This window comes from Perna viridis, chromosome 7 (assembly GCF_037379345.1).
Source record: "Perna viridis isolate PV_CMFRI_1.1 ecotype Kerala chromosome 7, ASM3737934v1, whole genome shotgun sequence".
NCBI classification, from domain to species: domain Eukaryota; kingdom Metazoa; phylum Mollusca; class Bivalvia; order Mytilida; family Mytilidae; genus Perna; species Perna viridis.
This window is the reverse complement of record NC_142451.1, coordinates 1,606,889-1,616,743: the sequence shown is the minus strand read 5'-3', so window position 1 is coordinate 1,616,743 and position 9,855 is coordinate 1,606,889. Positions and strand designations below refer to the sequence as shown.

At 32.0% G+C, this 9,855-nt stretch overlaps 1 protein-coding gene across 1 annotated transcript; it reads left to right on the top strand.

The window, feature by feature from the left end:
• The first annotated feature begins 170 nt into the window (after nt 1-170).
• Nucleotides 171-8,628, top strand: LOC148610900 (uncharacterized). The gene is made up of 4 exons (XM_088590789.1): nt 171-254; nt 3,533-4,071; nt 6,299-6,392; nt 7,028-8,628. The coding sequence occupies exons 1-4, from the start codon at nt 248-250 to the stop codon at nt 7,696-7,698; spliced, it is 1,311 nt and encodes a 436-aa protein (XP_088446915.1). The 5' UTR covers nt 171-247; the 3' UTR covers nt 7,699-8,628.
• The last annotated feature ends 1,227 nt before the right edge of the window (nt 8,629-9,855 follow it).

Here is a 9,855-nt window from a genome sequence, read left to right as displayed (position 1 = left end):
TTTTTAAGAGGAACAGAAAAAGACAAAGAATGCACAACAAAAATTATATGACAAAAGTTTTTTGTTAAGTCTGTATTATTAACATCAATATTATCATTTGGTGATAATGTCACGATATGAGATTTTATTAAATCGGAATTTCAATGTTTCCGACTTCGGCATGATTTACAACTGCATTTGGTTTTCCGGTTTGTTTAGGTGCCCCTGAAGAAATTATACATATTAAGATTTACAGGCTTGAAATTTTATGGAAGGTAGTGTCAGTTAGGATTGTAGGAATGTGCTAAAATGTTCAACAATTTAACATCAGTTCTACTGAGTTGACTATTAAGCACATAAATTAAGAGTCTACCACACTTTCCAGTTTCCTTTGTCAGGCTTGATAAACCTTTTACTTGGGCTTCAATTTATAAACATGAAATGCTCTCAAAGAAATATTTCAGTTCATGTCCCAATCAGACATGATACATGTAACATAATCCTCCATCCACATTCATTCCTAATTTATTGTCTTGGACTTGTATTGGTTAATCAAAGCCAGGGTTTTAGCTAGGATTTTGAGGGCTTTAGTCACTTTTACGTAGATCACGTACGACATATTATGGGCAGCAGAATTTAGTAAATAGTGAGTAGTATCATAAACTAAAGACATAAACACTCTCAATATGTTCATTTTAAGTTTACAGATACAGGCATAACAATAGTTACTATTAGAAAAATAGTAAAAAAGAATTTTTTTTTTACATCATGACAAAGCTTTGATGCATTCAGTCTAAAAGTAGCTACTATTTGACATAAGCTACTATTATGGGATGACCTGATACTCAACTAATAAGAGAAAATCCTCCTGTCCTTTTCCAAACACCACACCTCAAAAGTCCTCTTCAACCAAAAACTCAGAAGGATGGAGACAGATCTTTAGAAGAGAATTAATTGATCATATGAAACATTGAGACTGTTCCAAAGATAGGTCTTGATCAGATAGTACCTACTAAATCCCCTCTCTGTCTCCAGAAGATAACGTAGAAACTAGACAGATAGAAAGGAGGTTGGCCACAATGGCATAGTCAAATGTAGAATGTTGCACTCTGTAAGCGGTTTCTGTATGATATCTTACTGCTGGGTGGTAATTTTTTAGTGACCTTAGACCCCAGATCATGAGTAGAACTGAAGATGTTTGTAATCATTGTGATTTCTTTTCAAGAAGAAAGAGAATAGTAAAATAAATATTTATCTTTGAATAATACTTCCTAACTGTCCGCTATTATGTTAAAATTAATTGAAATCCATGAAATGACCAGTCACACATCGGAGACATAGTTTTTATGTGCATTTAAATTTCTAAAAATTGATAGTTATATATAAATACAATACAAATATTTTATTGGCTCAAACTCAGATATAAGAAATGATTAAGGCCCATTATATGCAAAGATATATATATGACATTATCAATATACATATATAATGTTGAGACTATAACAATAATTTGGCAATTACACTGAAATATGAAATAATTATAATAAAGTTTTCCTTAGATCAAGGCATTTAGATATGAAGGAGGAAGACATTTTAAGAACAAGAAGAGAGTTGCTATTTAAAATTAGGTTTACTTTTATGGTTACATCTTTATTATTAAAATTTTTATAGTAGTTGCAAATTTTATTTTGAAATATAATTCTTTGTGTATTATATGCACTACAACTAAATAAAAAGTGTATTTCATCTTCATATGTTGCGAGGTTCGTGAAGGGTTTGTTTTTATATGGGAGTAAAATCGGTCGGTATCCATTAAAGATCGAAATCATTTAACACGACTAATCCTTAAAATAAGGATATATAGAAGTTATATTTCAGACGTACTTAAAAGCAGAAATGTCTCGAGACGACTTGAGGCTTCTTTTGGCGGTCGAAAACGACCGGCTGAAGTTGAGTGAGAACCCTGGAATTATCTTTTGTGGTCCCAATGATCAAACGATTGATAAATTGTTATTACTTTTTGTTAACGATGCACATATCAGGGATGCCAGGTTTACAACAATAAATGTATTTCACACCTGGTTGACCAGGTAATTACCAAGCTTGGGGTCATAAACCTAATTAAAATTAGACCTTGCGTTTTTTTATTTCTGATGTATGCACCTGCGGCGAACAAATAAAAATCGGAGGGGCTACTTTTAATTAGACTGGGTCATAAACTTGTCAGAGCGTAAGGCCAGGTGAAATTATTTTAACTTTCGATTGACAGTTTTTAACAACATTTTTATTTAAGGTGACGAAAATTTATCTGAAATACTTTTTGAATGGAATTTTTTTATACACTTTTCAAATTTTAAGTGACGAAAACGATCTTAAATATTTTCGTCATTTAAGAAATCCTTTCGTAAATAGTGAAAATGACGAGCGCTAGCTAAATAACTGAATCAAAACAAAGGGGCTAGCTCCCATTATCAAATATGCAGTCTGACTAGTATATAAACAGGAAAAAGGGTGATCCCAGATTAGGGTGTACATCGCTTCAACTCAATTTTGTTTTCAAATAAAATCTAATAGATTACTTTTTATTGCGCTGTAATCACTTGACAGATGACTATTCCAATAAATAAACACAGACATCACCATCAAATACTTCTAATAAAATCATAACGGATTTGTACACCCAAACTCCATATTTCTACAATTGCTTGGACCAAAAGTGAAACTAGTGTGACATTTGGAATTGCTAGACAAACCTTTTGCTTGGCATTTATCTTGTGATCCACAATGACACTGAAAAACGTTGGAAAATTTGTGTTTCGAGTGTTATTGCAAACAACATAATAAGTAATGTTCCTAGAAAAGATTGGGTAATTAGTTTACTCAAGTTTTTGTAGATAATCTACACTTAAATGATGCCAACAACAATGCACCAATGACACCAACAGGGTGATACAATTATACACCTGAAAACATTGTGGTTGTATAAAAATGGGGGCTGATAATAAACTTTTGGTAATGTCACTCCAGTGATAGCTGTAGTCTACCAGATTAATGTATAAACCTAATGATTCCCATTTTTAATTAAAAATGATGATGAATGTGCCTAAACTTTTTAAATGTTCAAATAGGAGGTCATTGCATATGTTTTGAAGTACTAAATTAAGGGATTGCTTTATTTTCAAAGGAAATACAAAACTTTCATCCATACATACTTATTTTTTTCAATATGATGTACATGCACTATACATGAATCATAGACAATTTTTGTATTTATATCACATTAAATAAAATTTTCAGGGATTAAAAAATTTACGAAGAGTTCCCATTTATCATGGATTTTTGCCAAAAATTGGGTTACTCAATGCATTAAAAATACATAATCTGACAACAAAATATCAAACCATCCACTCAAAAAATGATGTGTATAAAAAATTGGAAGTATGTCATTGGCAAAAATAGTTTCCACTAAAACTATATGAAAGATAGATATTTTCATTGACATTAAATTCTATTTCTCTTGATAAAAATTCTTGAATTTTTATTTTCCTTGCAGGTATCTTGTGTGACCACAACTATATATTACATGTACCTCTTGGTAGCAATAAATACTTTCCTAAAATAAAGAAATGTAAGGATCCAGAAAAGTCGGAGGAGATAGTGACATCTGGTGTGAATTTTGAAAGACCAATCATTATAAAAACTAATAGTGATGGTATAAATTATCAAGACTTTGTCACTACAGAAATAGGCCAAAATAATGATGTAGGCAATGATACAGCCACAGTCAGAAGTCAGGAAACCAAAGGAGACACTTTCTCGGTGAACGTCAGTACAGTGCTAAGAGATCAGAAGGCAGATAATATTATAATGGATCCATGTGATGATTCAGTTGCTGAGGAAATAGAAAAATGTATTTCTCAATTCACTCAAACAATTGAAGAAAACATTGACTCTTTGGTAGATTTCCCATCCTTAACAGCACTCACAAGAAGTAAACAGAAAATACAGCAACCTACAGAAAAGCCAGTTTTTACTTGTGGTGAATGTGGAAAAGATTTTAAATATAAACACCATTTAAAGGTAAATGTTGCTGCATATCACTTCTTCGATTTAGAAACAAGTTATTGAACTTTAAATAATATCTTAAATAAAATCAAAGGGTGATAACTCATTTTTTAGCTCACCTGGCTGAAGGCCTTATGAGTTAATACCATCAGTTGTCATTGTTGTCTGTTATTGTCCATTGCCATTTACAATTTTTCAAAACTCTTCTCCTCTGAAACTACTGGACAAATAAGAACCAAATTTTCTATGAATTTTCCTTAGGTTATTCTGTATAGAACTGAAGTGGGGATTTTTGATCTGTCGAGAAACATAGCCATCTTTACTAAAAATAAAACAATGATCAGACAGAAGTTTTTCATATATATTTCCAAAATCTTTAGGTTTAACCAAACGGTGTTTAAGAAGATGAGATCTATTTGAAGTCAAATTTTTGTTTTAATCTGTTAAGCCATGTTGGAGTTATTGCCCTTTTTCCATGTTTTTTGGCTATTTTTAACCATATTACTTTAAAAAAATCTTCTCTAAAACAACTTGACTAACATGAACCAGACTTGGTATGAATGTTCCTTAGGTTATTCTTCATAGAACTGTTGTGGAGATTTTTTATTTGTCAAACAACATGGCCACTGTTACCAAAATAGGACATAAGGGTCAGACAGAAATTTTTGTATATATCTACAAAACCATTAGGTTTGGCCAAATTCTGACTGGGTAAAAGTGTTTAGCATGATGAGAATTTTCCTTTGAGAAATTTTACATTTTATTATGTTAAGCTATGGTCTCACTAACCACTTCCGGGTCAAATGGCCACCCCCCTATGTAGTACCAAAAACACACTGAACCTAGACATATGCATTGTGAGCACATTATTTGTGTGTATTATGATTAAAAGTAGTCAAAATAAGGCTGTAAAATTATATATGTAATTAACTACAAAAGTGTATGAATATTGTTTACATGTGTGAGTAATTTGCCTCTATGCTGTCAGTTAGCAGAAAAGGTAAAAATGTGGATTTTCTGTATTATTTATTCAAGTAAATTTTGTGAAGAATTTCTACAATCATCGTACCATTAGCATAGTGATTTTGGAAGCCTTATTTTCCAAGCTTCGCAACGGTATACAACTTTAAGATGTCATTTGTCCTGGGAATTCACAGTAAAACTTTGAAAATTACTTTTTTAACATGTAAAGTAATGGAAACATTAGAAGTGGTTAGTGAGACCTATGTTGGAGTTATTGCCCTTTATTAATGTTTTCTTTTGGCTATTTTTGTTGTCACTTCCAAAAATATTCTCCTCTAAAACTACTTGACCAATTTGAACCAAACTTGGTATGAATGTTTATGAGGGTATTCTGCATAGAACTGAAGTGGGAATTTTTTATCCGGGGAAAAACATGGCGACTGTTACTAAAATTAGAACAAAGGGGTCAGTCATATATCTCCAAAATCAGTAGGTTTAGCCAAATTCTTTCATTTGCCGAAATGATCCTTTTTATAAGTCTACATAAATCTGCATTGGATCAAAGTTGTTGGACAATCCTTGATAGAATAATTGCCCTTCAAAGGTGAATAATGACATTTCTTTAGTTTTCAATCAATATCTTGAAAATGTGATTGACAGATAGGAACTTTTAATGGCTGAAATGATAAGGCCTTGAAAGGCAAATAATGATCTTCTTAGCAGTTTTCATCTAATATATTGAATACTGTAATAGATAGAAACTTTCCAATTGATGAAATGATCCTTATGACAAGTCCTACCAAAATCTTCTTTCAAGTCAAAATTGTCGGACAACTCCTTCATAGAATTATTGCCCTTGATAGGAAAAAAAATTAACCAGGTGAGTGATTCAGGCTCTTTGGAGCCTCTTGTTTATCAAAATTTGCAGTATTACAACTTTCAAAATACCTAAAATGCTGAGGGATCATTTCTTGTAATGCAAACAGTAGAAACTCTTGTGATGGATTTGACTTTCTATTCGATAGTTTTGTTTTTTAGTACTTCTTGAATATAATTATAATTTTTTGATTTTTTGGTACCTTTCTTGTATTTATTCACTAAGGTTATGATAATTTATTTACTATAAAGCTTATAGACATTCAAGGTATTTTAGATGAACTGTTTCATAAATTTTGACATTTAAACAAAAATTAACAGTTAAAAATGTTTTTATGTGTATAGCTTTTTTTACTAGTATCTGCAATGAAAATATTTACATGTACATGTACTATTATAGATTTATATTTTTTAGGTTCACATCCCTGATAAACCATTTTCCTGTGATTTTTGTGAAAAGAAATTTTCATTGAAACATCATTACACTCAGCACATACGTGTACACACAGGTAGGAATTAAAATGTGTTGACTTAGCATATGTAGATAATTATCAATTTCAAGTAAATTTCTTTAAAAAATATATCTGTATATTAATTGCTAGATAATGTTTCAGCACCAGCCTTGTGTCTTTGGCTTAGCTGGTTTATATACTTAGCCTGTTGTTTATTTTGGTAACAAATCTGCAAGTATTTTGTTAATGTAATAATATTTACACAAATCTGCAAAATATATCCAAGATACGACATTCTTTGTCAGTTGTAAATAAAAAATGCCAACTGATGAAATAGGTCATGCCTTCAATATGGTTTGCATATTTATGTTAATATTGTATATTTCTTTCCATGAAAAGAATGTGTTTGAGTTTATCTAATTATTTTACATATACTGGTAAATGTGCACGTAATTTTATTTCTATACATTGTTTTTCTATGGTTTGAAACCAGATATGACTCTATTAAGGCTGTTTAAATGGGCATGTAACAATGACATTTGTTAAAAATTTAAGTTTGAATTGTTGTGGTCTTTTTAAATGATTTGACGAAGTATTTATTTTAAACATGTATTACGTCATGGACTCCACTGTTTTTACTCATTTTGTGTTTTATTGTCATTAAGTTATGTTTACCAGTATTACATTTTCAGGTGAGAAACCGTATAAATGTGAAGTATGTGAGAGATGCTTTTTATCCAGCTCCAACTTAAAAAGACATTTTGATACTCATGTCCTTAAAGTTGTTAGGGTTGATGATGATGAAATGTTCTTACAGGACAGAGACCTTAATCATGCGTGTGAAGTGTGTGATAGAAAATTTAATCGAATTGACCACTTAAAACGACATATACAGATTCATTCAGGTGAACTGGAATTTAAGTGTGATATCTGTGGCAAGGAGTTTAATAGGAAGTACCACCTTACAAGACATCAGAAGACTAAATGTGGTAGCAAGTATTCATGTCCAGTGTGTCAGAAACGGTATAAAAGTAAACGCAACTTTGACCTTCATATACAAAGTCATGAGAATGATGAAGATTTTGCCTGTGAGGATGAAATATCGGAAGAGGAAATGTCTGAAGACCAACTAAGTGATAGTAATGACATTTCAGAAAACAAACAAAGTATTTCTGACAATGTCTTTGTGAAGGAAGAAGTTGTTGATGAAGTTAATGTGAAGAAAGAAATATCTGAAAGTTTTCATTCCATTAAAGTAGAAATTGATGAGGGATTAATTAAAATTGAGACCGATGATCAACTTGTTAAGTTAACACTGAATAATCAATATAATTTACGGATGAGGAGAAAAAGTAGTAAATAAAATTTACTTATTATACCTTCCCGCAAAAGAAGTTCAAGGGGGTGTAGAAATTACTCTGTCTGTCTGTATAGATTTGTGTCAAGGCCAGAACTTCTTTATTCTTTAACATATGAATACAATATTTGTCACATGGGTGTACCACCATGAAGCAATGTTCATCCATGATCTCTTTATTACCTTGACCTCAAGATAAAAATTAGGTTTTTAACATGGAAAAGTGTCTGGGACACATTTTTTTTTCAACTTTTGATGTAGGTTTTCCATTGTGTGCCCCAGGTGGTGGAATGGGGTACCCCTGGTGTGTTGCATGCTTGGGTTGTCAGGCTATAATACGGAAAACCTGACTGCAAACCATAGTGGTGCATCGTATTGGGAAAGATGCCACGTTCCTTGCACGTTAAAGAACCCTACTGTGGTATTCTCCTGGAGGAGGAACCATAGGGCTCCGCCACAGGAGACTAAATTGCCCGACCCTACCCACCTCTCCCTATTTCCAGTGGCAATCTAAATTTGTCGACCCCATTGTCCTTGTGTCCCATCCCTTTTTCATTTCATCACCATTTCATGTTCATTTTATCATCAATTTCATGTTCATCGTTTGAATATAGCTGAAATATTGCTGCTCGGACGTTAAACCCCAACAAACAAACAAAACATTCTTGACCTCTTAATGATCTTGATCTTTGAACTCAACTTAAAAAATTAATTTTTTATTATTAATACCATACATCACTTGTTTCTGTCTTGGAACAGTTTTTCACCATAACATTAAAATGTTTTAGCTTCAGTGAATCAAGTCAGCATAAAAATATGTGGGTGGCTGGGTTATCCTTGAGTTTTTCTCAAAGTGTTTATAGTAAATATGTATTTATGTTTTTATTTCAAGTTTTTGTTATATTGTTACAGTAAAATAAAGAAAATCTAACCATCTTCATGTTGTGTTTGTAATAATTATATACATTAATGATGGTTAAGAATAGAACTTGGTTGGTCTTAATGTTTATTAGTTTTGAGGTTGAATTCTGAGGAGGCAATTTCAATTTACAGAAAACAGTATTGAGCTAGAAGTACCTGCACAGGTGTAAAAATTAGGAAATACATGTACAATCTGGTAGCCCATACCATATTTTTGTTTAATATTTTCTATATGTTCAATAAAAATTTTCCCCGAAGTTTGATAGCCCAACTCAAGACCTAGCAGCCATGGCTTACTGGGCAACTGATAATTTTCATCCCAGCTGTATGTGTTTTAAGGTTATCTGTTTAGTACACTGATGTCTCCCCTTCAATTTTTCTAAGAATAAAAATAGTAAACATTCATTACAATTACAATCACATGAAAGGTCATGGTATGTTTGTTAATGATCATGTGTAAACATTTTTACATTATTACTATAACATTCACTTACAAGGTTATGCTCAAGTCTATAAATGGGTACATGATGCACCCTATTACGAAAAACCAGGTTTCAATTAACCAACATTTATCTGGAATGTCATAAAAATGACAAGTGACACATTATGATATACCCTAAAATCAGACATCAAAAGCCTAAAGCCTGGACAAGAAATTGACTTTGAAAAATCAATAGTTGAACTTTGAGGTTAGACTTGCTACAAGTCCCTCTTTATTATATAAATGACACAGAAAATCTATGTAACTAGATATCATGGAGATGGCAGCCATCTCTTAGGGCCCCGCTGGTTGAAAATATATTTTTAAATATCCACTGCTTAAACAGGAAATATTGAGAACTTGGTAAAAAATTGGTCGATCGAAACGAAACGTAAACATTACTTGTAACTCATCATAATTGACACATGATTGACTTGCTTACCAAATATAAGTCCGATATCTGCATGCGTATGGAAAAAAAGTGCGAAAAACTGCAATTTTAGTGAAATTTTGGAATTCCAAGGGCTGTAACTTAGTCAAAAACTGGTGGAGCCGACCGAAATTCAAACTTGATTTGTAACTAATCATAATTGACTCACATACAAAATATCAGCCCAATATCTGCAAGCGTATGGGAAAAAAGTGCGGAAAATGGCGATTTTAGTGAAATTTCAAAGTCTAAGGGCAGTAACTTGGTCAAAAGTCAGTGGAGCGGAACGAAACATACACTTGAGTTGTAACTAATCATACTTGACACATAT